Source organism: Melanotaenia boesemani, chromosome 7, assembly GCF_017639745.1.
Source record: "Melanotaenia boesemani isolate fMelBoe1 chromosome 7, fMelBoe1.pri, whole genome shotgun sequence".
NCBI classification, from domain to species: Eukaryota; Metazoa; Chordata; class Actinopteri; order Atheriniformes; family Melanotaeniidae; genus Melanotaenia; species Melanotaenia boesemani.
In genome coordinates, this window is record NC_055688.1 from 34,304,928 (window position 1) to 34,326,979 (window position 22,052).

Consider the following 22,052-nt stretch of genomic DNA (forward strand, 5'->3'; position numbering starts at 1 on the left):
TAACTTTAATTTAGAAGACTAGCTTACCATTTGAAGATGTTTAGGAACAAGCATTATAGATAAACTGACAGTCACCAGCTGCTTTTAGTCATTCTGATAAGCTAAGCTAAGCTAAGCTAAGCTAAGCTAAGATACGCTAAGCTAAGCTAAGCTAAGCTAAGCTAAGATACGCTAAGCTAAGCTAAGCTAAGATACGCTAAGCTAAGCTAAGCTAGCTTCAGTTTTCACGGAAAATGCAGTGAAAGCAACTTATTCTTGAAGACATTATTGCTAATGGTTTGCTGTATCAGAATATGCACACATACATTTAATCACACAATTTCAACTATATTTAATTCGTAAGCATTTTTTTAATGTTTTTTTTAACAAGTCCAACAGGTCTAACTTCTGGGGTTGTGCTGAGTGGTACATTTTGTTTTTTGTTTACTTTTTTTGCTAAGCTAAGCTAGCTCTTTTCTATAGCCTCTGTTTTCAGGGAAAGAACATTGAAAGCAACTTATCCTTGAGAACATCATTGTTAATTAATAGCTGTAAAGAAAGTACAATATGCACACATAAATGTAACATCACTGGACATCACTGCTAATGGACAGTTATATGAGACAGACTTTGAGTCTTTTCAAAGTTGAGTTCCTACCTAAACAAAAACTATTAATTTTCTCTCCTCTCTTGAATGAGAAACTAGCAACTGTAAATAACAGAGCTGGAGGCAAACTGATCCTTACCCACCTCTAAACATATACACAAACAGCTTTTTAAATTGAAGACTGAGCTATTTAAATTAATTGAAAACAGCGGTGGATATGACAACTTTGTCACTCAATATGTTTTCACTCTTATAATTTAGTTAACCCTACAAATGACTCAGAGGGTTTTTCTTTTCACAATTTTATAGTCATCTCTGCTCTACAATAGGTTCCCTGCGTATGTGTCCTTGACAAGCATTCGGAAGGTGGCCTAAATATTGCTCCATTCTCTTCACATCCATAAATCATAGTTACTCAATAAGCTATCAAGTCATACTGCTGATCATGTGTGAAATTTATATATAAGTAATTATAAAAATAAAAATATTTGACTGAATTTTCATCTGCTTTGATTAATCAAATGGCAAAACGGCATTATGTCTAGTGTACTATCTTAGCTGTCCTACACATTTCTGTACGCAGCTTATTATATATAATTATGATTGAAAGATGATAAATGGTGTCATCACTGTCAGATACACCTGGTGTTCTGTCTGATTTTATTGAGTACCTTTTGTACAGTTATACTACATTACATTGAGCACAGTGCTGCAACTGTATATCTCAGTGGTGATGTAAACCTTGCCCCAGGAGGGTGCATATCAGACCTCTGGGAATGTACACCACTGACACTATTTAAGTTATACACTCGTTGCATATACAATACAGTGGCATAGAGCTCTTCCGAATGAATGCACTCTCATAAAAAAGAGATATAGCCAGATATATGGCACACAGTGTGCACAGAGCTGAATAATATACCCATCCTCACCTCAATACTGAAGTAGCCCCTGTCCACATAGTCCCCTAGGAAGAGGTAGCGCGTGTTAGCAGGAGAACCTCCAACCTCAAATAACTTCATCAGGTCGAAGAATTGGCCGTGAATATCTCCACACACTGTGAAAACAGCACACATCAGTGGTTGGTTTGATGTAGAAGCTAAAGTTTTAGCTTCCATATGTTAACAATTGAGAAGAGAAGTATGAGAATGTCTTTGCTTCAGTGGCTCCATATGGCCTGATTTGCATCTGCAGAGGTATATCTGTCCTGTGTGCTGATCTAGAAACATCACTCATCTGTCTGATGGAGAAGAAAAAGGGTTTAAAAGTCGTCTGAAAAGATGTATGCCAGTTATTTTGAAGGCTCTGTTTAAATATTATTATTTTTACCAAAACAATGTGCTTTGAAAAAGACTAGAAAAAAAACTTTTCCATTTATTATAGTCGGTTAGCCTTATGTGCGGCTTTTTAAATGTTTTTTGGGGTAGTTGGGCACATCTTCTGGTTATAGAAACTCATCAGATTCTTTTTCTGTTTTAACAAGGAAATGACTGATATTTACATAAACATTAACTGCAGTCATGCTGGTTTTGAATTTGTGCTTAATTAACACAACTCTTCAGTCTGTCATGTTAATATGCCAGACATACAGGCTAATTTTCTTCTCATGTCCCTGGAAAGTTGTGGGCTTATAAAATATTAGAAGAAACTACAAGCCAGCTAGTACATAGAAATTATAAAACAATAGCAAACAATAAAAAAAAACACATAAGCATATATAAAAACTTAAATTTTGACAGAGACAGTACACACTATTCTAATTTATAAGCACATATTTAATTATCCATAAACTGCTATGTTATGTTTTTAGAGAATGAATAAACCCATCAGCTGAGTAAACCAAAGACTGTGGTTAGGATTAGGTTATTCAAACAGTGATTTTTCAGTCTTTTTTATTTCAAATGCTGACAGGAAACCATTTTTTTAATTTCATCTTAATTTGCTGTAGAAAACCAAATGCATGTCAAGTAATCACACCCGACTGAAATAAAGATATTGACCATGATAATAATAAGAATAAAAAAGGTGACAGAGGCACAAAAGGTAAATAAATTAATAGTGTCATTAAATGAAGTGAAAGTCAATTACTGCAAATAAAAAAAGAAAAAAAAAAGAAGAAAACACATCTGAAACTAAAATTTGTTTCCACATAGTTTCAGAACAGGGCTACACATGCTGAACTCTACATTTTTTAAGACTTCAGGCCAGTCTGTCTCTATGATCTGCCAGCAAACATCTCTCCATCCACCTCCCTCTCCATCTGTCTGGTCTCTCCTTTCACTTGATGTCAATTCCGCTTTGCAGCCATTTTACGATGGCCCTTTTGCATCTGTCTGGCCGTCCATGTCTGTCTCTCCATCTTTTTGCCATGTAAATGTCTGTTTTTGTTTCTCCTTACAAGGTTTTACTTTCATTTGAACTGGGAATAGAGAACGCAAAATGGCACAAGTGAAACTGTGCCTTGTCAAACCTGTCTCAGTATTCTCCTAGAGGTCTTCATGTGACATCCTAAAAGCCTGTCAATTCAAATTTTAGGCCTCCATCTGCACTAGCCTACCTTTAAATGTTGAAAGAGACCAAATTGAAGTGCTAAACATCTAGTTAATCCAATGCACTTTATGAGAATCTGCACTATTTTGCAACAGTTTTATAAGTGGAAGTTATAAGTATAGAGTTTCCTGTTGCAGCTTGCTGAGACTTTACATTCCTCAGTACTTTCTCAAGTGCATGTTTCTGGGTCAAAATCTGTAGAAATAGAGAAACCTAGCAACGAGGATCAATATGTTGCTCATTGGGAGTGCGCAGGTTTGGGAACCTCTGCACTAAGCTGCTTATGATCGACTGTCTCTCCATCTGCCCGTCTATCTGTCCTCGTCCCCGGGGATCTGTACCTGTGAAAGCTGAGCGATGTTCCCACACTGCGTGGGCGCAACAACCCACACAGAATTATCTCACCGCTCACATTTGCATAAACACACACACACACATGAACATACACATAGGTACATTAACCAAACAGTGTCAATAGGTTACAAGTGTCTGAGCCTGGCTGCCTGTTTGTCTGTCTTCTCTGCCAATGTTCAAAAACCTGTTTGTCTCCCCCCCTCTCTTTCCTTCTACATTCACCTAAGTTCATATAATTTCCCAGGGAGGGAAATACATCCAGATATTTCCGAAGTCAGCGCCTGCTATTGTGAGGGGAATAAGAGCCAGATGGAAGTTTAACATAACATTTAAACATTTAAAACATTTAAACAGGGTGGCAGATACATATGATAGATTAATATTAGATTAATAGATTCTGATAAATTAACAAGTACTGATCTACTTCTCTACAGCTCAAGCGTGTGCTCACTGTTAAAGACATTTAAATGCTAACTTTTCTTCTTTTGTTTGTTGGTTTGTTTGGAACGCCTCAATGGGAGTAATAAATAACACAACATTTTGTGTTATCAGATTATTCTCTTTCTTGCAGAGAGTTGGATAAGGGGATTAATTCACTGTCGTGTCAGTATGGTAAATGAATATGAAAGCAGAACCAGCAGCTAGCTAGTTTAGCCTAGCTAACTTCTGGACACAGGAGAAAACAGCATGGCTCTGTTTAAATGTAAAAACATCTGCTCATAACTGGCCTATTTCACAAAATAACTACATACAAACAACTTAAAAAGAAATTTGGGGGGGGGGGGGGGGGGGGGGGGGGTTGGGGATTTTAACACTTTTATAACTAACATAACTATTTTATGTACATCATATAAACCCAACGTCTAAAAGATAATAGTACAGCATATCAAACATTAAAGGCCTGATTGAATGTACATACTATACATATGCACATATGTTTTTTTTTGCTCACAGCCCTGGTTTGGGAGTTCTTGCATCTTCTTTATGACATCATCTGCACAGAGCTATTTACTGGTGGGGTGTCCAACAACTATTATGCGATTAGTTAGAAATCTGATGGCATTGTTAATGCACAAAAGAAGGAAGCAAATAGTTGTCATTTCCACTTTTCCTGGGTTACAAACTTTTTCTTGTTTTTGCCACCTCAAAAACATCCCACAGAGATTGAGTCTTTCCTTAATGAAAATGGGTATATAGTTAATATTCATAATATTGTTAGCATAAATTTAAACAATATGAGATAAATAAAGATTCTGGAGGAATTTCAGTACCAGTGGAACAAAACTACAAACCACTATTAGATCTATGCACAGTTTATGATCATCAGACTCTCAGGTTACAACTTCTTTTGTGCTTAAGTTCTTTTAAGATGAACTTGGATACTGGCTTGTGGTCTGATGAAACAAATTTTTAATTTCCTTCTAAAAAGCCACTGATGCTGCATTCTTTGGACAAAAAATCTTCTAAACAAGAACAATTTTTCTTCTTGGTTAAAAACAATTAGCATTAAATTTTTTTATATGACCATCCAAATACAATAACTGGGAGAAAAATTAGATAATTACAATAATCTGACGGGTCTACATGCAGCTCAAAACTGTGATATTCAAAAAAATCCTTGTCTACATTAACTTTCCACTCCATTATCAGATTTCTTTCAGATTATACATGTAGAGACGTAACTTCCAGCTATTTTAAAAACATCCCATCTTTATGGAACACAACGGTGCCAGTGTTCTTAGCGTTAGCTGCTAAAATGGTAGCTAGTTAGCTGCAAAATAGACTACATGTGAATGTTTTACTTCATTAATACTCCGACATCCTGCTGCACTCATCGTCTTTTTCTTTTGCGTTCCACTGCATCACTTCTGTCTTTTTTGTGGTAGACACTGAAAAGACGGAAGCAATGCATATGTAAAAACAAAATAAATTAGATATATGGGTCTACATGCACAAAGACATTGGAGTATTGTAGAGAAACTTGGATGCGGTATGTTAATCCGATTTCTCATTATCAGATAACTGCAATTATCTAATAAAGCATATTATTATGCTGATAATTCCATAAATTTGGTAATGATCAGATTTTTTGTGCATGTAAATGGGCTCATTGTTGTAAGAGAAGATCTGATGAAAGTGGTAAACTGAATATTTTGAGCAATTATGAACATTTTAAAATATGATATATATATTTTTGCCATACAGACATGTGAGTGGTGTCCGATATTAGAGTTAATAATTTATCTTCTCTATCATTTATAATATGCTCACTTATTCACAAGCTAATTTACTCAATACTTTCTCAAACTTCATTGCAACACCTTACCCGTGACTGGCGCCTCAATATCCAACATAGTGCGTTCCTGACGCAGGATGGCGGCGCCCTCATCGATGATGCGCAGGGCCACGGCCTCCTCCAGCCGGCCCTCCTTCGTGAGGTGAGCTTTGAGCAGGTCCACCCGCGGCCGACCCTCTGCATCAAACACCTCCTTCATGGTCAGCCGGTGGGCCAGGGGGAAGGGGACCGCTAAAGGTAATGATGAAAGAAAATGAGGAGGTGGTGGTGGGGGTGATTTAAGATATAGTTTGGATAAGGGAAAGGAGTGTAAGAATAAGTTAATGGATATGGATGAGGATGAGTTGGGGAGTCGGGGAAATGTGAGTAGTTGATGCAGGAAAAAAAGAAAACATATTTATCATCATCAGAACAAGATGTATTGATGTTTGCTGTATTCAGCAAGCTTGCTCACAATCATCTGAAACCCCTCAGTCTTTACCTTTATCCTCATCACACCTCAGGTTTCCTGTGTATGTGTGTGTATGTGTGTGAGTGCATGTTATTGAGGTCTGTGCTGGTTGTATTTAAGCAAGCGCTGCCTGCCTCTGTTCTGCAGTAATGTCTCTCTGCCTCTGTTCTGCAGTAATGTCTTTCTTACATAATGAAGGCCCCCAGGGCCCTGCTGGAGAGGGGGGTGTACTCACGACGAGGGTGATACAGCAAGAGTGCACAGCTGCACGTGAGGAAGCACACACATGCAAAAGGCACACACTTCCACACAAGTTTTTGTCAAAAAGGCCGCAGACACAGAGGTTAAAAAAACAAAACAAAAAGCAGAGATGCAGAGGCACATGCGTACAACACGTAAGGCACAATGGCATTAACACGCATGATCACACATGTGTGTATGAGCGGTGGTAACACACACACATGCAGGCTCATAAAAGGTATTGTTATGCAGGATCCAATGAGCCTGTTGGAGCCCCACCAGTGCTAACACAGATAATGGCCTAGATCACACACCAAAAACTAGGCCTGGCTCTCCCTCAACACACACACACACTTTCACTCTCTATCACTCTGTTTTGCACTCTCTTCTGTTGTCCCTACTCTCTTCTTCTCTGTTTTTCACTCATATTTAATGCTGCTTCTCTCTCTTCTTGTTGCTGTAATGTAGAGACAATCTTTTCAACATGACTGTCACAAATCAACACGAAACGTTTTCGTTTCTCTGCGGCTATGTGGGGTTCAGACCATCTGTTACAGGACTCTTTTCTGATGTACTACTTTGAGACTAGTCTCACCAGAAAATGTAAAATATACATAGAAAATATCAAGGTTGTATTTTTTTAATCTAAAACATTAACAAGACAGAGGGATAACTTGTTATATCTTTTTTTTACTTAACAGATCTGATTTCAGTTTGTACAAGTCAGTGGTTCAGTTCAGGTGGTCTGGATTACTACACAGATGTGGAAATGCGCACATATGTACATTTGGAATAACTTCTAGCTCTGGAAAGGTTACTAATCCAGAAGTTCCCAAACTTTGTCTGCAGGGCATCCTTTTCTCCTACAATAATGTCCATTGGTCCTTTAACAAGTTTGTCCATGTTTTGCTGGCAGGGCAAAAACTGTAAGATTTAACCTTGCTACGCCCCTTCCCTGTCATAACTCTGGGGGAACCACCCCTCTAATCATAGTAAAAAATACAGGTTTGTTTTTTTTTCTCAGTTTCAGATATCTGGGATTAAATGTTTTGTGATTTTGTAAATCTGTTGTGATCTGTAAGTTGTAAATACACAGTATAAAAATGAATTATAAACAGAAATATAGAATAAGAAATAATCTAAAGTAAAAATATAATTTACACAATTTAAAAAATGTATAATTTTGATTGTTTTTTTTTGTAGGTTATTATGCTGTTATTTTAGTAATGGAGCTGTATGTGGTACCTAAACCAAAATGAGTTTGACACCCCTGCACTGAACAAATCGGCAGCGTCTAGCCGGAGCTAAATGAGGAGCAGTACAGTTCATGTTCACTAAACACTGCTACTGCACCCATGACACTTTTACACACCTTGAGAGCGCCCTGAGACATCCCAGAACACCTGAAGCTGCCAAGTTAAAGGCTCTGTTTTCCATCAATAAAAAACAGTAGTTGTACATGTTAAAAAAAAACTGTTTTGCATAACATGCTAGGAGTGATTAATATTTCAAAAAGGTTTGTGAACAGCAGTCTGTCAGAGCCCAAGCCAGTAAAAGAATTACTCATGTGTGGTGGTATATGTATGACTTCATATTTTTAAAGAAACAGCCAGCATGTGTCCTGTACTACTGTACAGCTACACATTGTACTGTGCAGTACAACAAAATGGACTCATTCTGGTAGATGTAAAAAAAAAACTTGCACATAAATGAGCTGTGTGTATGTACAGTATATTTCTGGTTTGGGTTAAAACTGAGGTCTGAAGTCAGCGTATAAGTAAAAGCCACAGAGGAAGAAGGAGAGCTGAGAGGAGGTAGAAGCACGAGGGACAGAGTGTGAAACTCTTAACTTGTGAGAGCGGTGTGAAAGTAGGGCAGGTATGAGAGAGTGGAGAGCAACAGAGCTTTGGGAAAGGAACTATACTTGGGAAAACTATACTTGGCACTAAGGGAGGTTCTGTAACAATGATGAGTGTACAGTTCAAGGGTACTACTGGTAGATTTCAGTCAACGTGTGAAGGGAAAAAAATACGAGTTACGAAGAAATGATGTTAGAATTGAATGAATGTGACATAATTTTGAGAAACATGTTTTATATTTGCATCATAAAAGAAAGGATCCTGGTTCTTGCTGTGCAGCCACACCTCACCAGAAAATGTGAAAGATCAATGCTTGAACAAACAAAACTGTACTCAAACACACCAAAGACAAAAACCGGCATGTACACCCTGCACCCGTGTGGAAGAGAGCATTATTACATACATTATACAAACCTTGAAAATGGAAGACTGCGTCAGTTAGGAGAAAAGAAGATTACAGATGAGAAGAGATTGTGTGTAACATATTAAGTTAGCTACTACTGTATATGCAAGCCTTGTCATTCACAAAGTCTTTAAGTATAATCAGCTTTAATGATTTTACTCTAAATGGAAGCATCATTTCCTATGTTCTTAAACATGTCCATGATTGGTCAGTTTTAAGCACCAAAACACAGTTTACAGTTGAATGAATAAACCAGTTTTCTCACAATGACACATGTCAGACAAACAGCTGTCACTAAAGGAAAATCAGGTCACCAATTTTTACAGGTCTTAACAGATAGTTTCCAGGAATTTTGGCCAATCTAACTAATGACAATTATAGTTTGATTTGTCAAGATCCAATCAGATAGAGGTGTTAAGATGGCGCCCACAGGGTTTCGCTTTGAATCTGTGCATAGATGTTTGTACATGACACATATACGAGATGCTGCTCTGCAAGCAACCAAAGATTTTGGAGATGAAAATTGTTTTTCAATGCATGAAAAAGAGAATTTACTTTGATATCTATCTAAGCATTATTATGTGTCATTTGGTAGGAAGAGATTGTGCAGAACAAACTGCATCCTTAGACTCTCAATATGCTGCCAGTTTGAAGTAGTCAGGTTGACTGGCTTTGTTTCAGTTCCTGTGTGAGACCAGAGATCAAACCAAAGCAGCAGGTGTCTACTATCTTTAGTTTAGTTTTAATCATTCAGTGTACAGTATATTTAACAGGTGCTATGTAATATAATCATTTTTGCAAGCAATGTAGTGTTGCTAATAGAATTAATGAGTAAAATCTGCTTCCGATGCCTTAGTAAGGAGTTATTAGGGAGTCTGCAGTGCTGATAAAGTTACAATCATCCTACAGTAATTAATCCATGTCTACACCATGTAAATATCTTTCATAGCTAAGAAAAACCAAACACGTTGAATGTGCCTCTAGTTAGTATCTTCCAAAGGCAACCTATATTCCTATTTATACCACATCTCATGAAGCTGAAGTGGATGTTGACAAACTACATTCAATCCAAGAAATCAGAAAAAAATGTGCAATGCGGGGAAGAGCAGCCCAGATCTCCTCCTGTCATTGAAACAGCTTTTAACACTTTCAGTTATCTAAAATATAAGCAGCTGTTTGCCCCTTTGCCTTGAGAATAGCATCCTGTGAGCTGAAGTGTCAAGCTAGCACAATCTTATCACACACTACAGTGCAAAAGTTTCAGGCACTAAAGGGAAATTAAAAGAATAATGCCAAAAATGTCATCTGTTTATCAGTGGTAGTTGCTCCGTGCATCTTAGAAATCTTGCCGGTTTTCCTGTTGAGTTAGGCTGTTTCAGTTGTTTCTGTCTCTTCGTGTAATCCTACACTGGCTGTTGTAATCAGGGCTATGTGGGGTTCAGACCATCTGTTACAGCACTCTTCTGATGTACTTCTTTAAGACTCGGGGCAGCTTTAGTCTCACCAGAAAATGTAAAATATAAACACCCATCCACACATACATCACATACCAGTTTCACAATGTGAATGACAACAATTTCTTAGGAACTACGAATCTTTACCATGTAATTTAACTCCTAATCTTGAACATTAGCAGGGAGGAGCAAAGCAGAAATTTAGGAAATGACGAAAATAGAAAATCAAAAAGAATGAAGAAAAACTTCTGAAAGACAGGATTCAGACAGAAGTTTTTGTCTAAGGGTCAGAGGCTAAGTCCTTAGTGCTAGTTAAGAGTGGCAACTGTGGACCTCAGTGCAACAGGAGCTGTATCACAGTGGAGAGCTGCAGAGGGGCAAAGCAGAGGTACTGGGCAGTTTTTGAGTCTATATCAGGGGTGTCAAGCTGCAGTCCTCGAGGGTCGCCGTCCTGCAGGTTTTAGATGTTCAACACACCTGACAACAAGCTGTTGGATCCATTTAATTTGAATCAGGGGAGCTGAAGCAGGGAAACATCTAAAACATGCAGGACAGTGGTCTTTGATGACAGGAGTTTGACATCTCTGATCTATATTATGTTTACATGTTTTTGTTGTTGTTGGTTTTTTCTGCGTATTTTACAGTTTGTAGTAGATTTCATTGCTCTGGATGTGGTACTTGGGCTTGTTTCTTTGCAACATAATGAACATGAGACCAATCAGATGATATCTGCTGGTACAGCATGATGAAAGAGCATTTAAACATCTGTAGTGCCTAAAATCTTTGCATACTGCTGTAACATCTTTTGTGCAAAAAAAAACCCAAAACAAAACATGGTACCTGAATGTAGCTTTAACTATGCAGAAAGCAGTGCGTAAGAAAAGATTGCATGTAAAGACACCTTGTGATAGTATACTATACCCTAAGGCGGAAAATATACTTGTGATTGGCCGCCTCAGGTTTTTTATGTCTGTTTGAAGCGTTGTTTATTCATGTCCTCACAAGTTACTGCTACATGTTCGCCAGTGGCAATATGACAATAACCACTAGGGGCACTGTTGGGACCAATCTGACCAGCTGTAAAGTAACTGGGCCAAATGGAAAATTATGCAAAAATTTTAAGACAAGACATGGTGTGCTTGGTTTAGGGGCCTTACATACCATCTATGATAACACTGCTGTCATTTTTTCAGCAGTAACCAAATACAAACCTCCTATATTGTCACCATGTTTATCCTTTTCTTAACACCCTACAAATTCAGCAACTCTATTTGGTCTGAGCTCTTTAATGCGCCCCCTCGTGGAATCCTTCAGCAACAAGTGTAGCACACAAACAAGTATGTGAACTATTACGCTCAGAACAGAGCTGTTCGCCAATTGGAGCACAAGGTTAAAAAGCAACTATACTCTTGACCTAAAAGTACCTGTATCTGTTTTTATTGTTGATTATTTAATATATTTATTTGCAGGGTCTTCCAATGACCTCATGGGTACTGTGTACTGATTATGTTCATAACAAAGTTTCATTGGTTGTTTGTAAAGCTTACTTTCACTATAAAAGAAAATAAATAAATTATATAAAATGTAAAAGAACAGTAATATTCCAGCATCTGTGGTTCCTGAAAAATACTGAAAAAAAAACAGAAAAAAAACCAATTGTAAAATCAAAATTACATAATAAAAATACTTTTAGATACTTTTACTTTTACATGAAAATGTATTTTAAAGTTTAATGAAAGATGTAAGCTTGTTTACTATTATTTGCATTTGTTGCCAGTCTGGGGGTCAACATAAATAAAGTCACAGTAAAACAACAGTATTAAACTTAAATTTAGTTGTTTAACCATTTTTCTTAAAATTACATTTTACTGACCCCCCCAAAAAATCTTGAACTTGTCATTGAGCATAAAACAGAGTAAACCCTGGCTTTTATATCAAGGCTTAGTTGTTTTTTTTTTTTTCCTTTACTTCTGAGCAGTGAGAAAACTAACAAACTTACTAGCTCAAAAAAGAACAAAAGAAATTCTATTAAAGGACTGTGGTTAAATATTAGCCAGCTGGCTAATGTTAGCATGTTAATATTAATGCAGTGTTTGTGGTTCTTAAATGTGTCAATGAAATACTTCATTACGTTATACATCATTTATCCCACATTAATCAGCAGGGTTAGCTTGACATATACTGAGTTCACATCATGCCTTTAAGTGGTGGTTGGTTTCTCAAATGTACCCATCATAGGGAACTTCCCTCCTACCAGAACATCTTGAACTGTCCCTTGTCTGAGAACATAAGAACACAGAGAACTCCACTTTCTGGAGTGGAAGCAAAACGTCAATCATCCAAAGTTATCTTTTTCACAGAGAAGACCAATCACATGACACGTTCCCTGCTTGTGAGGTGAGATAGACCAGAAAAGCGAAGTGAAATGCCTTTTGTGTTTCATAGTGTATTGTCTCCTGGCCCACTCTCCACAGCTGAACTCCCCTGTGTGGAATTTATTAAGCACCAGAGCTGCCAGCTCAGCCAAAAATCTCCACATCACAGAGCAGCAAGGGGGGAGCCTGAGAGAAAATCTATGACATAGCTTTCAACCAAATCTCCTAAATTTGTTTGGGCTGGCCTAATAGCCCAACTGGAGCAGAATCTGATCGGAATCATATTGTTATTGTGTGCATCATCTCTAATGGCTAAAGTTAATTATGGGGGATATTTCATCAGTTTTAATGACACAGGGACACCATTCACTATCAGAGGGGTTGGAGCTGGAGGCAGGAAGTGACAGCAAGTGAGAACAGACAGATTGCAGAGATGACGGCAGAAGTCAGCCATGATCCATCTGTCCTCGTTTGTGTCTCTCCTCCAATCGCTGCAAAATAAAAACCAAATGCATATAAAACAACACAAACTTTTGCTTCCTAATTAGCAGGGAGTCCGATCACTGAGCAGAAAAGAATATAATCTTTGCTTCAATGTAATTAGGAAATCAAAACAGACAGTCTGTGTGCTCTATGCAGGTCATGAATCAACTCAATGCATTGCCTACACCATATCTGTGCAATGTTCATCCAGTGGCATCGACCAGAACTGATGGCATGCCTGGATGTGTGTGTGTATTTGTATGTTAGATATGTTGCCCTCCCCAAGACCTTATCAAATGTGATCACACAAAAAGCTCACTTCCTTCCCCCTGCTTGTCTCTGCATGGCAGAGGAAGAAAGTGAAGGATGAAAGAATGAGAGCAGTAAGAGTCGGGAGTGTGAGAGAACAGAGATGCAACTATTTACATGAGAGTACTTCTGTTTCTTTGACCCACATCAGCTAACGTAAAGCCATGGATCTTTGAAGATGGTGGTAGTAGAGATGGGGGGAGGGGGGGGAGTAGACACATCTGAAGTTGTTCAATTGATAAACGCAGAACCATCTGTGTACAGACACACAAACACACACAGGAACAGAAACAACAGCCCATCCCCGAACAGCCTGTCCTCATTAGACAATCCCTTTCTCCCCCCCTCTCTCTGGAGTACCTTCTCTATAAATAGCCCTTGCCCTGCCACCCTCCCTACAGGGCACACGAAGACCTGTCAAGGTGGGACCCCTGACTCACAAGGATAACATCAAAATAAAGCACATGCACACAAACACATACACACAGATTTCACAACAGGCTCAGAGGGAGACATCTTGTAGCACAAAAAGGAAATATTCTGGGAGTGCCCCAAGCCTTGCCAGAGGTGATTAGTGCGAGTGTGTGTGTGTGTGTGTGCAGAAATGCATGTAAATGTGTATTCTGGGTGTGGCTCCACTCAGCTTTGGCTTTTACTTCTTACATATGTATTCATTTTCTTCAAAAAGGTCAGAATTTATAAAGGATAAATGTCACTTTTTCCACATTTAAATTTTTTTTGGGCCTGTAGTAATGAAGGCGAGTGAGCCTGTAAATCCTAACTAGCTGTTTGTACATACGGCATAATATGTGAAGACTGTAAGGACAGTATGATAAACATTATCCTGACAGTAACTGCAGCAGCTGAGCCAGGGTGAGTTTACTGCAATTGCAATTCTGCAGTCTGGTCCCTTGGAGGATGCAAACTGATTCAAAGCAAGCTTTGAAATGTTGCTTCACATAAAATGTGAATCAAACTGATTTTTATTAACTTGCTTGGAGATAATAAACTAAACTGAGCAGTGTTGTCAGCAAGTAGCAGAGTAAGTTTAGTTGTGTATCATTTTAATAAACAGAGGAGAAACCGCTGGCTGCTAACAGCAATTTGAGAAGGAAGACAAACAAAATCATTGTCATTTACACACACACACACACACACACACACACACATATATATATATATATGTATATATATATATATATATATATATATATATATATATATATATATATATATATATATATGATCAGTCATGTGAGCAACATACAATGTCTATCCAAAAAAAAGTCATATACTATTATATCGTTGAACCACCTTTAGTTTCGATTATGGCAGCTTTCACTGTGGCTTTTTTCCCATGAGCTTCTGCAATGTCACAACATTTATTTCCATCCAGAGATGCATTCATTTTTCTCCAAGACCTTGTAGTGATAATGGGAGAGTCAGACCGCTGCACAAAGACCTATCCAGCACATCCCAAAGATTTTCAATCTGGACTCTGTAGAGGCCAATCCATGAGTGAAAATGATGTCTCCTGCTCCCTGAACTACTCTTTCACAATTTGAGCCTGATTAATCCTGGCGTTGTCTTCTTGGAATATGGCCGTGCCATCAGGGAAGATGGAATAACCTGCTTATTCAGTAGTCAGTCAGCTGACTTCACTCTTTGGACACATGATGTTGCTGAACCTAGACCTGAACCTGGACCTGAATCTAGACCTGACCAACTTCAGCAACTCCAGATGATAGACTGTCCCTACAGTAGGCATTAGGCATGATGGCTGCATCACTTCAATCTCCTCTCTTCTTACCCTGACATGACTCATCATGCTCTCATCAATCTGGAACAGGTAAATCTGGACTCATCAGACTACATGACCTTCCACTGCTCCAATCTTTATCCTCCCTAGCAAAGTGAAGGCTTTTTTTTTTTTTTTGATTATCCAAACTGATTACTAGTTTTCTTATGGTTATACAGCTGTTTAGTCTCAATCGCTTGAGTTCTCTTCACATTCTTCATGTGTTCTTACTGTCACTATTAAACATAGCCCTGAGCTCTACTGGTGTTTTTTTCACGATCTGATTCAAGTAAAAATTTAAGAGATCACTGATCCTCTTCACTTAAGATATTTTTCCTACCACATTTCTTCCTGGAGGACAATGGTTTCCCACTATCCTCCCAGTTTTTAATAATGCATTGGACAGTTTTAAACCCAATTTTAGTAGTTTCTACATCTCTTTGTATGTTTTTTTGCTTGATGCCAATAATTTGACCCTTCTGCAACAGATTAACATCTTCTCCCCGACCACAGGATGTGTCTTCTGACATGGCTGTTTAGGAAATGAGAAGCTTCTCATTGCATCAGTTAGTGTTAAATAACCAGCTGAAACTTAATCATCCATGCAGGAATCATCCAACGGGAGGCTTTTACATATTTTCTTAGTGAAATCAAGGTGGTAACTTTTTATTTTGGACATGCAGCATTTATGGTGCATCAAAAATTATTCATGTTAGGATTTCTATCTGCCCGTGTGTCACAGCTCCTCTTCAAAAATGTTGTGAACGTCTGTGAGTGAAGAATGATGAACAACTTTCTGTTTAGTTTTAGAGATTACCTGAAGATTCATGTGTAAATCCATACTCCATATGTGTTGGTAAATCAGTCTGACAGACAATATTTTAGTTGGTTTGGTGTGTAAAAGACAGTTTGGGTTAAATGACATGTTTTCACAACCAGACTCCCTCTTAAAAAAGCTTCAGATTGGTAACACACCGGGAGTAAGACCAAACTTTTCGGGTTCAAATGCAGTCAAATGCCAACGTTTAATTAACCAGCATGTTTCGCAGAAGAAAACTGTAACATACTGAACTTGTACTGAACATAAGGATTTATAAGCCATAATTCTGTATTTAGATGCCACAGAAGTTTCCTTATTGACCTTGTAGTCTTTACTTTTAATTTGAGACATTATTTTGGTCATATAGTCGTACTTCTTATGGACTGAAAGGTGTTGCAAACACTAATGTCCTCATTCCTTTCCATTTTAGGATCCTAACACCATGCAAGTATTTACAACTGAAAAGGTAACTGGACTGCAACACAGTGGCAGATGTTTTCTATATTCATGTTCTCATATGGTACATATGTATGTGTCCTCTGGTTGTTCACTCCTTTCGATGAGGTGCCACATCCACTGAACAGTCAAACTGAGGTTATGATTTTGATTACCTGTCAAACACCAACTCATTAGTTACACAGAACCAAGTGATATTCAGTCTATAATCAGATTAAACTGAAAAAGAAACTTGATTTTTCTATATGCATGAAGATGTAAGAGCTTAAAAATTTGATTTTTTTTTTTATTTTATTTGATCAATGTCGAAGTTTTCTCTCACAGCAAGTGAGCTCTAAGCTCTGCAAGTGTTCCAATAAGTCATGAAAGCGAGCCAACAAGCCCAACACCAGGAGCCTTAAACTAGCAAACATATGGAGCCAAAAGCAAATCATTAAGACAGCGTTTCCCAATCCAGGTCTTCAGGACCCCCTGCCCTGCATGTCTTAGACATGTTCTTACTCCAACACACTTGATTCAAATTAATGAACTTCCTCACCAAGTTCTCTTGTAGCCTGTTAATGAGCTATTCATTTAATTCAGGTGTTAAAGTAGGGTTACATCTAAAACATGCAGGGCAGGGGGTCCGGAGGACCTGGATTGGGAAACACTGCATTAAGGTAATGATATTAATTTCTCATGTACTTCTAAGAATGATGCCTAAACAGCAGCTGTGCACTGCATTAAACGTTATGTGTATGCACATTATTTATTTTAATGTTCTCATTTTAAGGGATCAAGCGTTAGCCAAGCATGATCACATGTTGTTAATTCCTCCATCTTCCCTGTAGATCTTAAACAGCGACTAAAAGCAAAGTGCTACACATATGGCATGTCTAACAGATCTTTAACACTTACTGAATATTTTAGTTGGTTAAGCTTTTTAAAACTTGCTGTGTTGCACTGTTGATGCCCAGCATTGCTCTGCTTGTACACCCACTTCACAATCTAGCTATATAGTTATGAATGTGCAGTTCTATCAAACTATAATGTGTATAAAGGGTATTTGAATTGGATTTGAATTGGAAAATTAATATTTGTTTATTTATTTGAGATTATATCAGAATCTGCTGTTTGATAGCCCAATTCAGCTAAGCTCAAGCCATAATCTGTGAACCCAAACTTTCTAACAGCAACACTGTGGAAAATGCATTTCTTACTCAATCGATCAATCATTTTAAAATAGCTGCCATGGGGAAATAAAAGTAAAAAATAGCACGCAACTAAAGATCACTGGTGAATAAACCTCCTGACCTGCCTCTCCTGATGGGCCTGTCACTCACGCCTACTGGCCTCCAGTCATGCCAGTCATGCCAGTCAGCTCACTAACACCCCCAAACATAGGCTTCTTAAAGAGATAATACCTTCTTAAACATGGAATTATTTTCAGAAAGACCACCAGCTCCTGAACAGAAAGAAGGAAATTAGCTAACACAGCATAACACAACCCTGACTTGTGTGAAAAATTCATTGCCTTAATAAGGGAAGTTCACATGTTTTGAATGGGAGTCTATGGAACTAAGACAGCAGTGACCACTCGGGCACTTCAACTGGCTTCAGAACTCATCAAAACATCATTTAAATGCATTATGCTGTGGTTTGAATATGTTAAGTCTACATAGAGTTGTATACAGGGGTGCAGCTAGAGGGGTGGTCAGGGTGGCATTGCCCGCCTCTGAAATCTGATTGGACACCCCAGGTACCATCTCAGGTGATTGACAGGTCACTGGAGGATTCCAGAAACATCTTTCCTGACACACACTAGTATCACTACACCAGTCTGAGGTCAATTTTAAGGTAGTTTCCCAATCAGTCATCCTTTAAAATACAGAGATTTGGCTTGCACATTTCTAGAAAAGATTTTGCCCCTGTGCAGGTACAACTGCAAACATTATGAAAGGCTATCAACCTAATGTTAGCATGAAGCTACGTCATAGTGCTAATCTAGTTATACAGTAGCATTGGCTGAGTTTTTAAGATGGGAAAACCATCTCATATTTAGTTTTCAGTTACTTTTTTTAGGAACTGCACATCAACTCGATTAATCAAGATTTTCACATTGTAGTTGAAAATAAACTATAAAGACACTCAAAGAGTACCTCAGTATCTAGGTTACTTAGTGTTGACTAAGCTTGAGCTACATCACCCAGTTTAATTTAGGCTGCTAGATTATTTTAAAATAAGCTACAGCATGAAATGTGGACAAATACAGCACGTAACCCATCTTTTTGTATAGGAAGATATAAGAATGAAAAAAACTGTGATATTTATGACTTTTTGTAAAGAGAAAGGACAGTTCAGGTCATGACAAACTCCAGCCCCAACAGCTTCCAATACAAGGATCCAGTCTACCACCAGAAATTAAATCGGAGATGCTCCCCAGGCTGCATCCTACAACCACATCAAGCGCCCCAAAACAGCCAACTTACCTTTCTACTTAATGAGACACATTAGGCTGGGAAGTAGCCTGAACGTACCAGTCAACACAAGTATTTAAGCTAAATGATTCCTATACATGTTGCTCACAGAATGCAATGAATACATTTAGCTATGATTCAGGTAAAAAAAACAGATTTTACTCTGTGGTACCATGAAATCCCGCAGAAACAAAAAAAATTATCTGTTATAGTAGGTCCAGTTTAAATTTGAATATTTAGAATAAACTGAAAAGTTACTGACTTACATCAATGCAGACAGATCTTTGAATAAAAAATTAATTTGGAATAAGTTTGTTGAATGAGTGAAGTCACTCTAAACCTTTTCCCCTCAAGCTCCTTCACCTCCTCCGTGGCCTTGTCACATTCTCTCCTTCCCTCACCTCACCCCCATACTTTCCACCTCCGTCCATTTCTCTCATGTATTTTGTCATTTGATTTAATCTCCGTGCACATCTACTAGCTAAACATCACTAAAATATATAATGCCAGGAAGTATCCGGCACAGTCCAGTCTGCTAGAAATGACTGATGCCCCCTTTATTTACACCAAATCACTTTCAGCACACATGCATCTTCCCTATGTGTGTGTTTATGTGTGTAATGGATGATGTATGAGGATATGGGTCACTTTAAAGGAGCTTCTATGGTCCAGCTGCATTACAACATGCAGAAATGATATATCAATACATGGATCACATGGTGGACAACTATGGATGGATGAACAGGAGTAACAATGAATTCCGTTGGCTCACGATTTTCATGCGCTCTAACACAAACAGCATATGTGTAAAAAAAGGGGGGGAGGGGGGGACTGCCAGAACCCCCTCGCCTGAAGCCCACCCCTCCCATTCCACGCACGACGCACGCACGGAATGCCGGGGCATGCCCAAGCGACGCATGCAGCTGTCAGCTCGGCTTCTTCCGGCAGAGAGACCTTGTGAGTTTATTAAGCGCAGCCAGCGCGTCGTCGCATGACAGGCTGCGTGCGTTGAAGCGCTGCTGCCATGCCAGCCTTGTTGTGACCCGATAAGCACGACAATCTGTGCAAGCTCGACGGATCATAACCCGAACGGACCCCCCACCCCACCCCACCCCCCCTCGCCTCGCTGCAGCCGCCCACGCTGCAAACACAAACCGACACTCTAAACACATTAAATATTCCATAATCCACCGGTGCAATAACACAATTAAAGCGGTTTGCATCCTCCGAGTGTGGCAACAGGCTATGGATACGCAGCTCAGCATCCCTAAACTCCATTTTGTCTCTCATTTTACACTTAGGGAGACAGGAAGAAGGGATGGGGGGAAGCCAGGGAGACCTTTAAGGAGACGTGGAGGAGCGATGCGTAAGAGGAAAACCAAGGACCACAAACTGATATTCAGGAGGTATTGAAGAGACAACGACTTCAAACGTATTTCTGTCGTGTTCACACGTTTCTTTCAACGTCACATCTGCTAAATTCAGGGTCAGTTTATCAAAAAGGCCCGAGTTACCCCCCTCCAAAATAAAAAAATAAATAAAAAACACTCGGATGAGTGTGCGCACTCCGGCAAAGTTATCAGCTCCCTGCTATTCAAACCAATCGATTATCAGATTTTGGCTCAGATCTGATTAAATATTTTCTTCTTTAAATGTAGGCCAACATATGGCTGTAGACGGTTCATCCAACACGGAGGGGTCACCATGACGCCCAGTTATAAAAACTGTAAATGCACCGAGAGATGAAAAATCCTCGAGTCTCCGAGTGACAAGTCCCCCACAGCCTCTTATCCTCCCCCTCTCCTCTCCATCCTTGCATCCACGCAACATCATCCCGTGACACCCACATCCACAGCAGCACCACAACACCAACGATCGCCAGGCCACGCGTAACATTAATTTACCTTTATGTCTGCCTTTCGCCGTCATCGTCACACTGCTTGATGTTTCATTGGAACAAGATGCTCATCTCCCTCTCTCCCTCAGCGCCTTTTCCTCTCTCTGTCACTCTCTCGGCTGTGTGTCTGTAGGGTATTATTCAGTAGCACGAAACCACCGCTAGGAGTGGAGCGCATATACGGAGCTCATGCAGCACAAGGTGTCGCACAATTGCCTCTGCTATACATAGAGGAGGAGACATCCCCCCGTTAGAAAATCGGGTAATGCCTTGGTGAGGGGGTGAATTCTAATGGAATAACGAGGGAAGACCCTGATTATGGCGTATCGTGTTGGATACTCCCCATCACCACCACCACCCCTTTCCCCTACATCACCTCCCTCCCCTCAAAGGTTCAGAGGCGCATGCATGGTGACTCGTCAGCCAAATTACCTTTTATTATAAGCTGCTATAATAAGAAACAAGGATTCTTTCAGAAAAATAAATACATAAAATAACGTGCGGATAAGATACAGTGGTGCAACAACAGGGATGCAAACACAACAAAGAAAAACCGATGAGTTACAGCAGAATTATTGGCACAGAGCTCTCACTGGCCGTGCAGGATTTGGCATGCCTACATTTGATCACCCGGTCAGCAGGACTTGCGTTGCTGTCGGACATCCTGGAGTCGGGACGGGAACAGTGTCGAGGGGGCTGGGGGGGATGGGAGGGGGATGGGGGCTCCCTCCTCTGTCAAGGTCCAAGATTGTGTTGTCGGTTCCTCCGGCAGGCGTCGGCAATATACTCGGTTGCTGGGTGCCTTTCTTGCTGCAGCAGTGGCATCACTCGGTGGAGTCTCCGCGCGCTCTCGGACGGGGGAAGCCTGCTGCTGCGCCTGTGGTGACTTTGGGGGAGGATAGGCGGATACCTAGCCGCTGTTGTGGCATGCTTGGATCCCGAACTTGTTTTCCTTTTTTTTTCCCCCACTTCTTTTTTTTTAGAGGAGGCGGGGGAATGGGATGGGGGGTGCTGGTATACCGGTGCTGGTGTTTGGGGCGCAGAGACAGGAGGTGCGGGGATAGAGGTGGGGTGGGGGTGGCCTCTGAAGGTTAGAAGCCGAAGAGACGCCTTGGAGAGTGGAGAGACGCGCGGGCTCTACCTCTCCAGGACGTCTCCGCAAGCGGTGCCGTGCAGCTGGCAACACCCCAGAATGGCGAGAGAAGGAACTCCCACGCAGATTCACGCACATACACACATAGCCTACACACTCGCAAATACACTCT

The 22,052-nt window shown here is 39.6% G+C and overlaps 1 protein-coding gene across 3 annotated transcripts in view; it reads right to left on the bottom strand.

Annotated features, from left to right (window-relative positions):
* The window catches only part of ppp3cb (protein phosphatase 3, catalytic subunit, beta isozyme), a 46,197-nt gene extending 24,468 nt beyond the window's left edge, over positions 1–21,729 (bottom strand). For 2 of the 3 annotated variants that reach the window (XM_041989623.1, XM_041989620.1), the window contains exons 1-3: positions 21,408–21,729; positions 5,817–6,017; positions 1,519–1,643 (exon numbers count right to left, since the gene is read on the bottom strand). In XM_041989623.1, coding sequence (XP_041845557.1) covers positions 1,519–1,643; positions 5,817–6,017; positions 21,408–21,450 — 369 coding nt within the window. In that variant the 5' untranslated portion in view covers positions 21,451–21,729. Of the gene's footprint in view, positions 1–1,518; positions 1,644–5,816; positions 6,018–20,794; positions 21,082–21,407 lie in introns of those variants that run through there. The other variant, XM_041989622.1, reaches the window with a different exon arrangement.
* Between the last annotated feature and the right edge of the window lie 323 nt (positions 21,730–22,052).